The sequence below is a fragment of the Antechinus flavipes genome, chromosome 1 (genome assembly GCF_016432865.1).
Source record: "Antechinus flavipes isolate AdamAnt ecotype Samford, QLD, Australia chromosome 1, AdamAnt_v2, whole genome shotgun sequence".
In the NCBI taxonomy this organism is placed as follows: domain Eukaryota; kingdom Metazoa; phylum Chordata; class Mammalia; order Dasyuromorphia; family Dasyuridae; genus Antechinus; species Antechinus flavipes.
The window spans coordinates 137,959,602-137,977,998 of record NC_067398.1 but is presented as its reverse complement, the minus strand read 5'-3'; the positions used below and the strand labels follow the sequence as shown (position 1 = coordinate 137,977,998).

General features: G+C 36.0%; 2 protein-coding genes across 2 annotated transcripts in view; one reads left to right on the top strand and one right to left on the bottom strand.

The window, feature by feature from the left end:
* MTREX (Mtr4 exosome RNA helicase) overlaps nucleotides 1-8,875 on the bottom strand; it is an 88,393-nt gene extending 79,518 nt beyond the window's left edge. The window contains exons 1-3 of the mRNA XM_051990766.1: nucleotides 8,714-8,875; nucleotides 1,982-2,119; nucleotides 551-617 (exon numbers count right to left, since the gene is read on the bottom strand). Of these exons, the coding sequence (XP_051846726.1) occupies nucleotides 551-617; nucleotides 1,982-2,119; nucleotides 8,714-8,820 (312 nt within the window). The 5' untranslated portion in view covers nucleotides 8,821-8,875. The remainder of the gene's footprint in view (nucleotides 1-550; nucleotides 618-1,981; nucleotides 2,120-8,713) is intronic.
* Nucleotides 8,876-9,052: 177 nt separating this feature from the next.
* The window catches only part of DHX29 (DExH-box helicase 29), a 55,811-nt gene continuing 46,466 nt past the window's right edge, over nucleotides 9,053-18,397 (top strand). Inside the window, exons 1-2 of the mRNA XM_051990756.1 lie at nucleotides 9,053-9,414; nucleotides 16,967-17,040. Coding sequence (XP_051846716.1) covers nucleotides 9,102-9,414; nucleotides 16,967-17,040 — 387 coding nt within the window. The 5' untranslated portion in view covers nucleotides 9,053-9,101. The remainder of the gene's footprint in view (nucleotides 9,415-16,966; nucleotides 17,041-18,397) is intronic.

Sequence of the window (18,397 nt, the reverse complement as noted above, 5' to 3'; positions counted from 1 at the left end):
GAACTTTTACTTGAGTTCCATGAACTTTTAAAAAATGTTAATAATTTCAATAAAATTAGTTCTTTGGTAATCCTGTATATTTTATTTAATGCATTGAAAATGATATTAATAGGATTCACTGATTGCCAAAGTAGTCCATGGCAAAAAAAGAGATTAAGAGCCTTTGTCCTACAAAGAGACTATAGATTATCAAAAACAGTTATCTGGCAGAGAAACTGGGATTTGTGAATTCTAGACCTCTAAATCTGAGGATATGAATCAAAAGTGGAAGATAAGCAGCATGCTATAAGAGGAAGAGTACCGAATCTGAAGAACTAGTGTATGTTATTTTACTTCTCTTATAACATATGTAACATCTAACAAAATGGCCTTCAAGGTTCCTTCCCTCTCTAAATCTGTGATCTTATATACAAAAGACAATATGTTAACACAGATACTGCTTAGTCTTTCCAAGCTGTACTGATAATTAAGCTGATTATTGCCTACTAACTTAATTACTTACAAAAAAGGCTAGTCTAAAGTCATTGTATTCCTTATTATTTACACTTACCTCATGTGTACAGCCTTCAACAGTTTCTACTGCTTCTACTTTGACTCTGGGCATGAGATCTGCCAAACTAAAATTAAAAAAAAAAAAAAAATTAATTGTAAGAAGATAATATATACTCCTCCTACACACTATTTCTGATGGAAAAAGTAGTTTAAAATATCATGATTCTGCTTTGGAAGAACTTTCAACTTACAAAATTTTAATCACCAGAAAACATAATAGCATGGTATGATGAAAAGAGAGTTAACATCAGAATTTTACTTGGGTTCAAATCTTGTCTCTGATACCTATATTAAATGAGTGACCCTGAGGCCAACTCACTTATCTATAAGTGAAGCTAAGTACACAAGGCAGCAAATCTATAAATGTCTTAAGTACAAAATACTTATAGTATAGGGACATGCTTCATCAGGAGTTACCTATACCAATGAAACCATAGGTCCATATGGAGATTAAATGTGGATGACAACATAGTACTTTTACTTTTGTTGTTTGCTTGTTTTTTCTATCTCATTTTCCCCCCTTTTGATCTGATTTTTCTTGCACAGCTTAATATATGTGGAAATATGTTTAGAATTGCTCATATTTAACCCATATTGTATTACTTGCTGTCAAGAGGAGGGCAGAGGTAAGGAGGGAGAAAGAATATTTTGGAACACAAAGTTTTGCAAGGATGGATGTTGAAAGCTATTTTTGCATGTATTTTGAAAAATAAAAAGCCATTATTATATTATTATTTTTGCTGAAGAAATTGGGGTTAAGTGACTTGCCCAGAGTCACATAGGTAGGAAGTATTAAGTATCTGAGACCAGATTTGAACTCAAGTCCTCCTGACTTCAGAGCTGGTGTTCTATTCACTGCACTATCTGCCCTCCAAAAGCCATTATTATTAAAAAAAAAAAAAAATTCATAGGCCCAGGCCAAAAAAGACAACTTAATTTACAATAGACATATTTCACAATAAATAATGGAATTTCTTCTACAGTTCTATTTCTGGTAACTACCTATCTTAGCTTATCATTAATGGCTGCCTTGCCTCATAAAGTTATCTAAATTATTTTGCTTTCAAGATGGATATGATTCCCTTTACTCTCTGACTACATAGCACTGTTAAAAACAAACCAAAAATATTCACTCTTTGCTCAGATTCTACTTGTCGATGGTAACAGCAATAAGGTACTCAATGCTTTTAGCAAAGTTCTAGCTAAGAACAAGAAGATGCTAGAGAGAACATTTTTTTTTTAAATCAAGGTGTGTGAGACATAGCAAAAGAATAAAAATTTTATTTTTGAAAATCTAGATGACTACCATGTTGTTTTTCAATTTTATAAGCTATCACACTATACACAGTTTCAAAACTCTTTAAATCTTAAGCCAAAGTGACAAAGATATATAAAGTGGGCTTGAAATTTACAAGAAAGCAAATCTTACCTTACATCTTCTGATAATGTATTTTCTACTCTGGGCTTCTTTCCAAATATGGGTTCATCTGTACTTTCCAATTCTAAATCTCTTTTGTTCTTTCCAACATTGGTGGATCCTGACTGTGGTTTATCATCTGTCCGTTTTCTGAAGAGTAAAATTTTTTATAATAGTTTTGTTAATAATTCCATAAACTTTCAAAAGTCCAATAAAATATATACTACCTTTGGAAAAATTCAGCTAGAGCAATATTAACAATTTCAGACTTGTGTAAAATTTATATAAAAATTACTTTACATTACAGTTAAAATATTTGACTGTTCTTTTTTCTGATCATAACTTTCCATCACTTCATGTTTACCTATGCTTATTTACTCCTTCTAAATACATTCCTTCTTCCTATGACTTCAAATCCTTCCTTCAATCGTACTTCTCTGTTTGTCATCCTTTTTCAATCTTGATCTTTTAATTAACTAGTTCAAGGCTATCCCTTGTCTCTTCAAATCTTTTACCACAGGAACTTCATACTATGCCACAATCCAACTCCATATTATGCTCACCATCTCTCTCTTTTTTTCCTACTCATGTCCTGCTGAACTCAGAGACAGTCACAACTGTGCTAACTGGTCTGCTACAAATTGTTATCTAATTTCTATGGGGCCCATCACTGGAACAAAGTAATCTTTTTACTACTCAAACTATTTCCCACACAAACTATTTCAAACCTCTATTTCCTTCACATACCATTCCTTTCTTTTACCTTCATAGCTAAAGACCTAAACTCATGCTTTATCAAGAAAACTAAGTTCGTTCATTGTTAACTTGCTTTCTTCCCTTTTCATCATCTAACTTTATTTATCCACAGCCCCAAACCAATATCTCCCATTTTCTCCCGCTTTACTCCATTTTCTGAAAAAGTAGGCCTTCTTACCACTAATGCATTGTTGGTGGAGTTGTGAACCTATCCAGCCATTTTGGAGAGCAATTTGTAACTATGCCTAAAGGGCTACAAACTGTGCATATCCTTTGATCTAGCAGTGCCTCTACTGGGTCTGTATCCCAAAGAGATCATAAAAGAGTGAAAAAGCTCCACATGTGCAAAAATATTTCTAACAGCTTTTTTTAATAACAAGACATTGGAAATTGAGTAGATGCCCATCAGTTAGGAAATAGCTGAATAAGTTATGGTACATGAATGTAATGGAATATTATTGTTCTATAAGAAATGATTTCGGAAAAGCCTGGAAAACCTTACATGAACTGATGCTTAGTGAAGTGAGCAGAACAAAGAGAACATCGTATATAGCAACAAGATTAAGTGATGGTCAAATGTGATGGACATATTTCTTCTTAAGAATGCAGTGATTCAAGGCAATCCCAATAGAAGTGGGATAGAAAATGCCATCCACAACCAGAGAGAGAACTAGAGAGACAATGTAGATCAAAGTATATTTCACTTTTTTAAAAAAATTGTTTTTTTTTCCTTTCTTGTGGTTTTTTTCCTCCTATTGGTCTGATTTTTCTTGCACAACATGACAATATGGAAATATGTTTAAAAAAATTATACATATCTAACCTGTATCAGATTGCTTGCAGTATTGGAAAGTGGGGAGGTAAGAGAAGAAAGGAGAAAAATTTAGAACACAAGTCTTACAAAAAATGAATGTTGAAACTTTACATGTAGTTGGAAAAGTAAACTACTACTGAAAAATAAGAAGATTCTCCCTTAATTAAACCTCCCTCCCTGTAATTTTCAAATTTCTGTCTATTGGCTGTACTGGCCTTTCTTTTAAAACCTATAAATATGCTCAAGTCTTTCCCATTCTTAAAAAACCTCTCATTAGACCCTATCATCCCATCAAACTTTTTCTCTATTTCTCCTCGATCGTTCTTTTTTTTCCTCCCTGTCTCTCCTATCATACTTCTAATAAATTTCTACTGCTCATTACTTCTAGCATCAAACTAATTTCCTCCCTTTTGGGGGGAAGTTAAAGGTATTCACAGTTTGACCTCAATCTGCTTTTATATAGCCTTATTATATGTTCTTTTTGTATATATTACATTTATATATATAGTATGGTATATGTATACTATAGTATATACATTATATAGTATATACATATATACTACATTGTATATAATACATTTAGCCAAGTTGACTGTCTTCTTACTCTTCTTTATATAGAGTATTCCATGTTCTAGTGTTGTGCCTTTGTACTAGCTGTCCTTCATGCCCAGAATGAAATTTCTTTCCTCACCAGTCATTCAATTCCTAATTTTCAGTCCAGCACCACCTCTTTCCTGGTCTCATTAGCTGCAAATACCCCCTCCTCAATCCTTCTTTATCTATTATGTTTATTCACCTTTCTGTGAACAGGGTCCTCAATGGAAAGGATTATGTCATTTTTGGTTTGTATTTCCAAAACTTAGAATAACTCATATACAGTAGGTAATTAACAAATGCTTTGTTGTTCAGTTGTTTTTTAATTATGTCTGACTTCACAACTCCATTTGGTATTTTCTTGGCAAAGATACTGGATAAGTTTGCTATTTCCTTCTCTATCTCATTTTGCAGATGAACAGCTAGTAAATGTCTGAGGCTGGATTTGAACTCAAGAAGATGAATCTTTTTGACTCCCAAGCCTGGCACTCCATCCACTATATTACTTAGACACCCCCAATAAAGGCAAATTGTTAGACCGACATTCCACACATAGTTTGAAGTCTATTCCAACAGCTTATAATGCCCACTCTATCAATATTGTCAACCTTCTATAGGATCTACTTTTACTTTCTATGACTTAAGCAATTGACTCCTAGTTTTCCTTTCCATTCCAAAAACCACATGCTATGAATTCAATATTCATGAAGAAAGCCCATTTGATACTCTGGACACCAGTTCCTCAAATCCACTGCCCCACTTTAAATACCAAAGAATACCACCTAAGTATAGTCATTATTAGGCATGTTAGACTATGCCCAAATTCAAATCTTGTGCTATCCCAAACCCCCTCACCTCTCAATTCTCGTAATATTTTACACCCATAAAACCTGCTCTTTGTCAGGACCTCAAATTGAGAGACCCATCTCACCTTATTTTATTAGATTCCTTCTGATCATACTTAGTTCCTTGCCTAACCTGAATCAAGAGGGAAGGAACTTCAACGACGCCCTAACAATCTTTTAGTCTTCATCTTACACTATAAACTCCCATATTAATTCCTAACTCTGGATCAATACCCTCATATACTAGTTTATTCCTCATCTGAGTCATAATTTGTTAGGTAAAGGCACAGAACCATGCCCATTGGGCCCATTACATTTTCAATCTTTAAACTTTCCTGGTCCAATGTCTTCAGAAAGTTGTTCCAACGAGGTTTTAAAAGGGGTGAATGTTGAAAACTCTTAGTATATACTTTGAGAATAAAAAGTTATTATTTTTTTAAAAAATAATAAAAAGAAAGAAAGTTGTTCCAAAAAAAGTTAGGTCAAGCGGGAGAACTGTTCGGTTCTGCAAATATGTATTGTATCTAGGATATACTGCAACATATTTAACATATATAGGACTGCTTGCCATCTTGGGGGGGGGGGGAGAGGAGGGAGGGAGGAGAAAAAATGAAACATAAGTGATTGCAAGGGATAATGTTGTGTAAAAATTATCCTGGCATGGATTCTGTCAATACAAAGTTATTATTAAATAAAATTAAATTAAAAAATAAAAAATAAAAAAAAAACAAAAAAAAACTATACATTGATATTTACAAAATAAACTAGGGATAGTTTTTAGAGGAAAGTCACTAAGAATAAAGGAAAAGACTAGAATATGCTTCTTGCAGAAAATGGGATTTTTGCTCAAGACTTAACAGAATTCAGGTAAGTCAGAAGGCAAAGATGAAGAAGGAGAGAGTTCTAGGCGTGGGGAGCAGCCAGTAAAAAATTGGGAAATGGGAGTGTTGGGTATGACAAACAGCAAGGCAGCCAGTGTCACTGGAATATAAAATACTTTTGATTCAACAAAATTGGAAAGGTAGAAAGGGACCAGTTTATAAAGAACTTTAAAACCAAAACAGGATTTTATATTATAAACATGGAAGCAATAGGAACATGAAGTTCACTGAGTAAGAGTAAGAGGATGACAAAATCAGACCTGTGCTTCAGGAAAATCAATTTGAAGGCTTTGTGGAAGACAGATGGAAGTGGAGAGGGGCTTGAGTCAGAAAGACCTACCAACAAAGTATTTCAGTAGTCCAAGAGTGAGGTGATTTAAGGGAGTATGAAAATAGAGAAAGGGGCATATACAATGAAGGCAGAAATGAAAGTTTGAGTCTCCACAAAATTCCTACAAATATCACCTAATTAGTCTCCTTTCATCTATCAATCAACAAACAAATGTTTGTTTAAATTATTAAATACCTACCATAAGCCAGACCCTGTGCTAAACACTGGAGATTCAAATATCAAAATTCCTCATTATGTGATGGAATACAACACATAGTTAGACGTATATAATATATTCACAAGTGAGAAGATACAGGATATCTAAACATTAATAAGAGTGATTGATGAGTATGAACAAGTGGGAACTGGAACAATCTAAGGCTCAAAATGAGCCTTGAAAGAATTCAGGGCGCTTAGGAAGACAGAGATAAGGAAGGAGAGTATTGAAGGCTTGGGGAGCAGACTGTCAGACATGGGAGATAGAATATCAAATACAAAAATGGAAAATCAAAAACAAAAAGTAAGCCATCTTGGCAGGATCACAGAATATATGAGGAAAATAGCTATGATCAACCTGAGAAGAGAAGCTGCAGCAGACTATAAGGGGCTTTAAATGCCAGAATAATTTGTCCTTTATCCCAAAATAAGGGCTCTAAAACTTTTTTGTATCATAGCTTCTTCTGACAGCCTGATGAACTCCTTAGGGAACCCTTTCAAAACAATGTTTTTAAATACATGAAATAAAATGAATGTGATTACAAGGGAAACCAGTTATAGAAAAAATAGTTATCAAATTTAAAAAAAAAAGAGAGAGAGACACATTCAGCCCCCAAGTGAAGAACTCCTGACCTAAAAGCAACAAGAAGCCACGGAAATTTAAGGAATAACAAGGTAGTCCTAGTGTTTTAGGACTATGCATCTAGCAGTTGTATGAAGAATGACTAAAGAGGGGAAAAGAATAGGAGCTCTAAGAAGATCAAGAAAAAAGCTCCTGAGATAGGGCAAAAGAAAATGAATACCTACATTTTTATTAATGTAGTAAATGAGACAGATGGCAAGAGATATTGAGGAGACAGAATCAACAGCAGAGTCACTTAATGGATATAGGGAAGAGGATCCTATAATTTAAAACTAAAAAGATTCTTAAGAGACTATTTGGATAAATCCCCTTGTTTAAAAATTTTGGAAGCTAATACTTAGGAAAAACTCCAATTAGATAGTTCTAATAGTAACAGAACTATTTTTCAATACAATTCTTTTGAATCCAAATTTTTGTTATCTTTCAAGACATTGCATTGAGGGGTTAAGGGATGTCTTGACTAAGGTCACAGGTGGTTAAATGAAAAGTGGCAAAGAAAGGATAATTACTAGAAATAATGATATTCAGGTTTACAAAATTCTACATGTTATTAGGTGGTGCATTACATAGGTCATGGAGTCAGGAAGATCTGAGTTCTTCAGGCTATTATTAGCTAGGGACTGCAGGCAAGTCACTTAAAATGGTAATAACCATAGATAACATCTCCCCGAGTTATTGTGAGAATATAATGGGATAGAAGACTTAGCATCTTAAAGCAATACATAAATACTGTCATTATTCCTATTATTACTTGATCTCCACCACAAGCCTAAAACACAGGTAATATTAGTATTCTCTATTTTTACAGAAAAGGAAACTGAGGCTGAGAGGTGAAGCGGCTGGTCCAGGGTCACAAGATTATAAATGACTGAAGCAGGCATTAGAAGTCTTCCCAACTTCAAGTCCCCAATCACCATGACACCTAGATGGACTCCTCAAAAACACTATTCTCATACTTCTTGCGACATTTCATTCAAGGAAAGTATGTCATGACAAGACTCCAAACTTGATTCTATACTTTTCTTTCTTTCTTTTTAAAAAATCCCCTTATCATAATCACACCTTCTTTTCTTTTCCTTTTGACATCTGTCTTTTATCTAACTCAACTCCCCATAATCCCCCAGGTTCAGTAACAAAATAAAATAACTCGTGTTTGACTTAAGTGCTCTTCACACCTTGCCTGTTACCACCTTTCCGGACTTTCTTACACTTTTCCCCTTCTCCATGTACTGGACCATCTAGTGACACAAGAGCCTCCGTGCTTTTGCAACCGCCGTTCCACATTCCTGGAATGCACTCACTCCTCACATCAATCTCTCAAGTATCCCCGGCGGCCTTCGAGCCCCAGCTGAAATTTCATCCTCTATGCACGAGACCTTTCCCCGTCGCCTTCCCCCCATTCTCTAGCCCTTGGTCTCCTACCAAAGACCCTCTTACCATTCTTTTTCTTGGTGTCCCCAGCGCCGGGCCCAGGGGAAGTGCTGCCGACAAAAACTTCCTAAACGGACAGTTCTTCTCCTGGCCTTTTCTCTGACCCCCGCTCTGGCTTCTGGCCCTCCCAGCGGCCTTTCTCCCTAGCCCAGCCTGCGCTTTCCTTAACGCCGGAAGGCCAGACTTCGTTTCCACAAAACGACCCTAGCCTGCCTCATGCTCCCGCTACTTACTTGGCCTTGCCCGTGACCTCGGCTGCCCCTTTCCCTTTCTTAGCACCGGGAGCCGGTGACTCGTCTTCGAACACGCTGAAGAGCTCGTCCCCGAACGCGTCCGCCATGTTTCCGAACCGTACAGATGAATTCCCCTGACCCACAATGCCCCGCAGTTAAGCGAAGAGGGCGTTCTATCCCGGGCCACGGTGTCCGGGAGGGAACAAGAAAGCTTGAGCTCACGCAAGCACTTGAAATTTTTTTTCTCTTGTCTCTTTTAGTTTTTCCAGCCGGGAGAGGAAAGAGGGAGAACACGTAGCACGCGGTGAGGGAGGAGAGAAGGGCGGGACTGCTGCGGTAAGGACCAATCCCGAAACAGCTCCTGGCCTTGGCTTTAAGGAAACCCCGGATGAGGGCGGCGGTGCCGCGCCTGCGGACTGGGAACATCTGCGCCCGCCGAAGCGAAGCGTTCGCGCGTGTCCGTGCTCTGCGCTTTTCTCTCCCCGCCTCTCGCTTCTCCTGGCCCGGTGGGAGCCGCAGCATGGGCGGGAAGAACAAGAAGCACAAGACGCCGGGAGCCGGCGCGGTGCGAGCTGCCGTATCAGCCGCTAGGGCCAAAGCCGCCGCTGAATCCGGGGCAGCGGGAGAGGCCCCGGGCAAGAAGCCGGTGCCCAGGCCGCCCCCGGTCACTGCCTCCGCCAAGGAGCCTCGCGTCAAGCAAGGTACCGGCAGGCCCAGAGACGCCGCTCCGCCCGCTATCCTCCCCTGCAGCCGCGAACCTCCTTTCCCTACTCCCGCGCCTCCCTTCCCCGCCCCACGGGAACATGCCCCCGCACCCCCCCTCGGGTTCCTGAGTTTCCACCTTGCATTGGATAGACTCCATATGCTTGCATGGCCCTTTCGCAAAGGGCCCACTATTACCAGTCAACAAGCATTTATTAGGCGCCTACTGTATGCTAGGCATTATGCTCAGCGTCATGAAACAAAAAAAAATGGGGAGGGGAGGTTTGTCTCTAAAAGCTTACATACTAACTTGGGGAGATATCACGTAAATAACTAAGTCCTTATTATAGTCAGACGGCACAAGGATTGGGCTGCTCCCCAGGCCTTGGCGAACAAAGTTGTTTAAGGATAGCTTAGCCCTTTTCTCTGACACTGCCTTCAAATTTCCATTCTGCCTTCCCTTCCCCACATCTCAAAACCATAAACAACCTAATAGATACCCGAATTTATCTAAAGCTCAATTAAACCGCCTTCCTGAGGTGATGAAAAAAAATATTTATGATAGCAAAGATTCTGCTCAGGGGATACATCATTTTTCAGCCATGTAGACTGTTGCTCTTGTGCATATTGAAGAAATGACAGCTACTGATGGTGTCTTTAAGGTGACCAACTTGATAATTGTGCCTTCTATTCCTTGAATACGTCTGTGACCTGTAGTGTTGTAGGTTTAAAGCTCAAAGGAAACTTTAGGGACTTTAGTTGTAGGATCATAAATCTAGAGCTGGAAGGGACCTCAAAGACCACCTGATCCATTGAGGAAACTCAGTTCCTGAGGGATGCCTTGCTCTATATCACATTTAAGTGGCAGAAGTAGTTATTTCTCACTCTACTAGAATATAAACAAAATTTCTTGCCATTAGGGATCTATTGTTGTTTGCATGTATATCTAGTCAGCTCCGTGGTGAAAAAGTAGTAGGTCTTTAATAAGTACTTGTAAATTGGCTTCTCTAACAATAAATCTATGGCACCTTCTGCTCTCTTTTACTAGGGTTGTTCAATATTCTAACTCAGAATCGTATGTACTGCAGCCTTGTTGAAAATGAACATTTATCAGTTTACTGTTGCTTTCAAGGATTGAATAGTTATAACATTTTTTATTTTGATTGCAGTTTTCTTTTTTGAACAAGTAGAAAAACATGTACAGAGATTCTAATACTATTTACTTTTCTACCATTCATCAAAAGTAAGCAGAAGTAAAGTGAAATTTTAGTCTATAATCTTGCGCATTAAAACATTTATTATCAGAAAAACATTTTCAGACAATAGAGAGAGCTAAGCTTTTATTTAGCACAGTAGGTATTGTAATCTTGTAGAAGTTAAATTCTGAGAACTGACAATTCTTAGCAATTTGATTCTGCTTACAATTCTAAGTATTATCTATCTTGATATCCTGATATATCTGCTTTGTATTTTCTTTTTCTTTGTATTGCTTTTAAAAATTGTTCTATCTTAGAATTTAAGAGACATTATTCATTACTTCAATATTTTACTACAAGGAAGTATTTAACATGCACATGGCATGTTAGTCAGCATACCAAAATCAATGCACCAAAAAATTGCTTTTTGAAGGAGAAGACAACATTAATGTTGATAAATGTAAAAGGAATTGTTTTATTTGGAAACAAGCAAATGCTTTTAGGGAAATTAAAATTTTATAGTATCTAGATGTTGATACCTGTTACTCATCTTTCTAAACCTTTCTAATATTTTTTTTCTTGATGATCTAAGATTGTGTAAAGATTGAACACAGCTCATTCAACAGAGAGGCAGGCAGTAGAAAATGAATACTAGACTCTGGGAATTAGAAAATGGATTCTAGTTCTGTCCCTTTATGCCCTTTATGTGCTCTGTAACAAGAATCAACTTTGACATCTGCCACTTCCCCAAATGTTGTCTAGTCTTTTGTAATATCATCTACATATATTCCTAGTCTCCTATCCCCACTGCTACCAACCTGTATTCTCATTGGTGAAAATACAAGCCTTCCTAACTTGTTTCTCTATAATCTTTCCCTTCAGTTCATCAAGCGCAAACTTTGATCATGGCCCTTTGCCCAGAAATCTTCACTGGCTCCCCCATTGCTGACAGAATTGATTCAGAATTCCTTTTCATCTATGTACAAAATTATCTATAGTCTGGCTCATACTTAGCTCCTGAATTACTTTTCTACACAGATCCTACACTCAAATGAGAAAAGTATTTCATGTTCTGCAAACATGCCTTGTGTTTTTACCACTGTTGTATCTTTCAAGCTGTCAGAAGTGCTCTCCACCACCACCTTTGCTTATCAGATTCCTACCCATTATTCAAGGTGTAATCATCTCCTTTCAGGATTTCTTGATTGCTCCAGCCAGAAATGATCACTTTTCCTCAACCCTACAACTCTCAGTTCTATATTGCCATGCATATTACCTTATGTTAGGATAATTTATATATATTGGCCTCTCCCGTGTTAAATTGTTATGATGAAATTCAGCAACAAAGCTATTATGACAAACTTAAGCATTCACTGTGGTTGGAACACTGAAGTCGATTTTGGGCAGCAATAAAGTTAAATATTGCTTATTCTTTCCCCTCATAAAACCTGTAGGTTGAGATGATTTTGTTTCTCTGAGCTTAAGTTTCTTTATCTGCAAAATGTGAGTGTTGGACTTAATGACCTCTGAGACTATGTCAATCAGCTAACCTTCATTAAGTTTCTGCTATGTGCCAGCCAGTGTGCTAAGTGCAAAGGATACAAAGAAGGGAGAGAGAGATCCTAGTCTCTGCTCTCAAGGGACTCACAGGGAGACAATATTCAAATAACTATGTATGAATAACATAGATAATAAGAGAATTTGGAGGTAGATTGAGGGGAGAAGAGACATAGAAATTATAGTAGACTGGAAAGGACTTGCAGAATGTTCTCAGTTTTAGCTGAGACTTCAAGGAAGCTAAGAAGTGGAGATGAGAGAAAAAGTGCTCCAGGCATGAAGAAACAGGTCTGGATGAAAATGCTCAGTGTCACATGGGAAACTCTAGTAAATGCAGAGGAGGAAGGTATACTCAAACATCCCCTATCCACAGTTCTGAAAGACAGTTTATTTTTTTGTCCCCTAATTTGTTTATAATATTATCCTTTATGTCCAAATCAGACATTCATTTGAAACTTGCTTATATGGTCTGAGGTTTTCGGCTATATCTATTTTTCTTTCAGATTGTAGTTTGATCCCAGCAGTTTTTATTGAATAGTATGTTTTTAGCTCAGTATCTGGATTAATAGATTTTTCTTGATTAGTTTATCTACTATATTCTACTGCCTCTTGTTAAGTCTTTAATACAATTTTTCTGCTCCACCCATTTTCAAAAACAAGTTTTTATTGCTTTTTTTCTTCACATCTCCAGAATTTCTTCTAGTACCCCTACATTTTTTTTCTCCTAGAAAGCCGTGAATAAAACTTTTTTTAGTAGAAAAAGAAATTAAAAACCAATCAATACATCCCCAAAGTCTGAAAATATATGCAACATACCAGACCTATGGGCCTACACATTTTGGAGAAGAACAAAGTGACGATATCTTCTCATGTCTCTTCTTTGGGGCTATACCTGTTTATACTTTTGCAACATGTGCTTTTTCTTGTTTTATATTGGTTCTTTCCATTTACATTATTGTAGTTATTGTATATGTATTCTAATACAGTAATATTCCCTTATTTCTTTTTATGACAAGCTGTTCAGCCATTCCCTAAATGAGTATCTACTTTTTTTTCCCATTATTTGCCATATTGAAAAATGGTGATATAAATATCTTAATGTATAAGGGAATGTCTTATCAATGACCTCCTTGGGGAAATAAGCCTAGTTGTAGAATCTCTGAGTTAAAAGGTATAGACATTTTATTAGCATAAATCCAAGATGCTTTCCAAAAGACTAGTTTCTCTTTTTAATAGATGTTGTTTTATAGGCCAAAATTATCTTCATCCTAAAAGTCTTTATTTATGCCCACATGAGCATTGTAAATTGAGGGAACCTGGAATTCCATAAGTTATATTTTTAGATTCATAGTAAAACTAACTCATCCAACTCTATTATCTTCTCAAGAAACGTTGAACTTTAGCTGAATTTTCTTTGCCTTCTGGTATCATTTATGATGTCAGTGTTGATGGAGGACAAGGTCACACAACATATGGTCTTCTTTTTAATAGTCAGCATTTGTTTGTTTTTGTTTTTGTCACTTCATCCTTAGCATTTAACAGTGTCTGACCCAGAGTAGGCATTTGGTAAATGCTTAGTAAATTAAATCCTACACACTGTTTTTAGCTTGTTCTTCCTATTATATGAATTTAATAACAGTTCATTGTTACTAAACCTTCACTATTTGTCCATTGCTTACCAAATAAAAATTCTTTAGTCTAATATTAGAGACTGTCCACATTTACCATGACCCTACCTTTCCAGCTTTATCCTACAGAACTCCCTCACATAGACTCTACTCTCAAACCAGACATTTGTCCCTCCTTCCACAGGCACACATTGTTTTTTTATCTCCACATCTTTGTTCATGCTAACTCTACCTGTTAATATTTTTCAATGTCAAGTGTCACCTCTGGAAGTGATTGTTTATTCATTATATGCGATTCATATTATTCTCAGATACTTAGATGCTAGTTTGTATTATATTTTTCAGTGTCCCATAGAAATTTAAAACTATAACTTAAAAAGAGTTTCTGATTTGCATTGGTAGGCAATTTTCTACCCTAAGGAGTTCCCCACATAAAAGTCTGCACCAAAATAAACACTTTTTCTCTCCCTACTATATTATAAGCTCCTTGAGTGGAAGATTCTTTTTCTTACCTGGCAGATTTATGTTGTTACATTACATGTAGTAGATATTTCATAAATGATTGCTCAATCAGTGAATAAATAAGGTAAATAGAAGCAGTTTCCATTTTTTTTACTACTTTAAATATTGCTTATTCAGCCCTAATAAGTTTAATAAAGCTTCTCTTAAATGTATAAAAGGTTTTATTCCTGGAAAAGATAATATGATTTAAAGCAATTTAAATTAATTCTGATTTTCTCGTAGACTTTACTATGATAGGAGTTTAAGGTCCTGACCAAGATCTTGGTGCTTAACCTCATGCATAAATGACCATTGATCAATCATAAAGGATATACTTTATATGTCACACACATAAAGTTTGCAAAGATTACACATTTTTAAATAGATTTTTATTGCCTGCTTTGTACAGAGCACTGCTGGATACTACAGAAATTTAAAAAAAAAAAAAGTTTAGATAAAATAGGACTTTCACTCTTAGAGAACTTACAATCTAATTTGAAAATGGGATGTCAGTACTAATAGACAAAATATGCAATATTACATAGTAGGTGCTCTGGAGAGTTACAAAACAAAGTGCTTTGTGATGTCTTAAGGGAGAGAGGTTACTACTAGCCAAGGGGGATCAAAGAAGCTTTCTTGGAGAAGGCACTTTGAGTTGGACTTTAAAGGATGGATAGGAATTCAACAAATGAAGAAAGAAAGGGAGAACATGTTTTTCCTCCAGGCAGAAAGAACAGTCTGAACAAAGGCATGGTGACTGAAAAGCACAGTATGTTTTCAGAATGGCAGAGTTGCCCAGCTTTATTGGAGGGTAGTAATATGAAGAAGGTTGGAAAGATGATGGTGTTAGATTATGTAGTTCCTTGATACCAAGTAGAGAATTTCAAATTTTTCTTTACTCAATAGTCAGTGGGGAACCCTGAAAATCTTATAGTCCAAGAGTAGTACAATTGGATCTATGCAAAAAGATTTTTCTCACAGCAGCATGAGAGGGAGCAGAAGAGATGGGAAGACCTGAAAAGGAAGATGTTGTATTCTAGATAAAGAGTAGAGAGTCAGTTTTAGGATAGTTACAAGGAAAATAAGAAAGGGAAGGAGAGGGTTTTGTTTATATTGTCAAGGTAGGGCCTGGTAACTGCTTGGCTATGGGAAGTGAGGGGGGATAATGAGGGGGAAAACTCATAAAGTTTTGAATGTGGGAGACCAGGAAAACAGTGTTACAGACAGAAATAGGAAAGTAAGGTCAGATTTAGTGGGAAATATAATGGGCTTGTTTTTAGACATGTTGAATTTTAGTTGCCAGTGTATATCAAGATGGAGTTGTCATGTAAATAGTTGAAGATAAATGATCTGGTACTCATTAGAATAGTCAACATAAAGACATGTAATCTACATAGAAATGTCATACAAATTAAGTAGGGTAATATGGTTACTAATTATATACACTTTATTTACGTCATTCCTTAGCAACTTGGGGGGGCGGGGAGGTGGAAATAGCAGAAATTATTGGGACCAGAGCAAGCATTCTAGAAATGACTGAACTGGAAAATGTCTGAGTAGATTTTGGAGAGGCTTCTTGAGTTCTGGATTAGATGATAGGATCCCATGTATTAGGACATAGAAATAGACTTTATGCTGCCTATAATAAATAGCAAAAGGGATATTATGATCACTATTGGTGGAGAACTGTAATTATCTGTTATGAAGTTTTCCCTGACTTTGATCTGCTTCAGCCATTTTTTTAACAAACTATATGACAAATCATATTAGAGTCAGAGTTTAGCTCAGACTCATTCCATCTAAAGAGAGTGCCTCATTGGATTATGACAATTATAGTATTTAGACTATTAAAAATACTTCTGAGTCTTTGTGTATCATTAAAGGCATAGATCCAAAAGGGTCCCTAGAAATATAATAAACCATTCAAACAGGCATAATAAACTATTCAAACTTTGAGATGTCCTGATTTGTAATAATTTGAAAATTGTTTATATTAGCTAGTGTTTTCAGATTAAAATATTACTTGAAGAAATCTGTGATCCTGAAAATTATAATGAACTATTGGTTTAAACTTTGAGTGATTCTCTACAAAAGAAAAGAAAATAATTCTTCTTGATCTTTCCTGTTTCGAAGTTTGGTGGAGATAGAGAATTTAAGCCTTTTATTATTCCAGGATTCTAATTTTTCTGCCTTTTCCAAACACATATACCTTAGCCTCATTGTTAGTGGCTTAGGAGTGATTATCATAGCAATAGAGAGCAGAAATGAAAGGAGATAGTTAACTTTCCTACTTCCTGATTTCTTCCTTGCCCTTTCACCTTTGACTTCTGCTTCTTTCCCTGCTACCACCTAAGTCTTACCTGAGCCATAGGAGGACAGTATTCTGATTAAAATAATCTTCATTAAGAAATAAATAAGATTGAACATATGATTCAGCGTAATTTAAAAGTGAACTTATTGATTATTGATAGAAAAATGTTAATTCATAGAATGTTACCTTAATTAGCTCTTAGATTAGAAATTGAAATTGATTTAGGTTATGTAAAGAATTGGAAAATGCACAGTCCCCAAACAGAAATGTTTGGCATTTATTAATCTTCTTTGGAAGAATTGAATAAAATACATTTAGGGGTATTAATCATTCTTTTTGTGTCATTTGTTATGTACAGGTCCAAAAATTTACAGTTTTAATTCAGCAACTGATTTTGGTACGCCTTCAAATCTGGATAAATCTATCTTGAAAGTGAGTAGCAGATTTTCAATATTTCACATGAAATATTGGAATCATTTTAATAATTTTCCCTTTCAAAACTCATTAGTAAAATATAGTAACGTATTCTTCATGTTCTTTAAACTTTCTACTCAATCCTATACCAACTCCTGACTATAATATTAAGATGACATTGGATTTTCAAAAGCTGTGTACCAACATAGCACTCTAGTGAATTCTACAAAGGTGGAAAGTTTTCAAGTACTGGTCCAACTCTTAATCTCCAGCCCTTTAACTACTAGTTGCTGAAATGTTTTTGTCTGCAGCACTTCATGAAACCGTTTATTACATATTAAAGGAGTTATCTGTACTAAGGAGATATTCCCAGGAGGAAAACATTCTTGAATCCTTGAAGGCAGTATTTTCACATCTTTTATATATATGACAGGACATTCCCTTCATAACTTCCTCTTTAATTCTTTCCTAGAATTCTTTTCCTCAGAGGTTCTATAGATCAGTGATGATCTTAATAGGATTTCAACCTATGATTACGAACCAGTGCCCTATAGCAATCTGAATTGTCTTAAGGCAATACAGGAGGAAAAAAATGAAAAATTTATCTGACTTCAATTATGTCTGACAAAGTAAATTTATTGAACTTTAGGCCAGGCAGTAAGTTTCAGTTTACTCATTTATAAAATTGTAATAATACATCACCCTGCATAACAAGATTGTTATGAGAATTAAATAATATTTGAAATGTGAAGCAAGTGAAACACCTACAAAACATTATAGAGATGTAAGGAATTAAGAACTCCAGTAGAAAAGCAGCACAATAAAAATTCATTATCTATAACAAATTAAGGGGGAAACTAATGGCAAGCAGTAGACTAAAATGAATACCAGGTACTTTCCTTTTCATCAGTTTCCATGGTGCTTCATTGTTTTAAAGTGTTTTTCTCATGGCAGAATGCCAGGGGTGGGTAATGCAAGTATTGGCATCTCTCTGTAACACCCCCCTGTGAAAAACTGAAACTTAAAAAAGAACAGGGAGTGATAAATGGCAAGGCTGATACAGACTCATGTTTTCTACTTCTAGCCAGTCACCATTAACTGCCCTTGTCACTGTCTTACTTCTGCTGCTTTGTGTTCAGGGGAATCTTAGAAAAAATTTGAACACATTTGTTCTTCCAAACTTGTAATATGGGAAATAATAGATCATGGAAGGAGGTGAGAGCAACTTGGCAAATGTGATTGGGATAAGGGAAGATTTTGGAAACAAATGACTTTAGATTTTTTACATTTTATTAAAATAATTGACTGTGGCCTGGTTTTTTAAAATATCTGCTTCATTTATTTCAAGGCATGTCCCTGGGCTAATATTTATGCC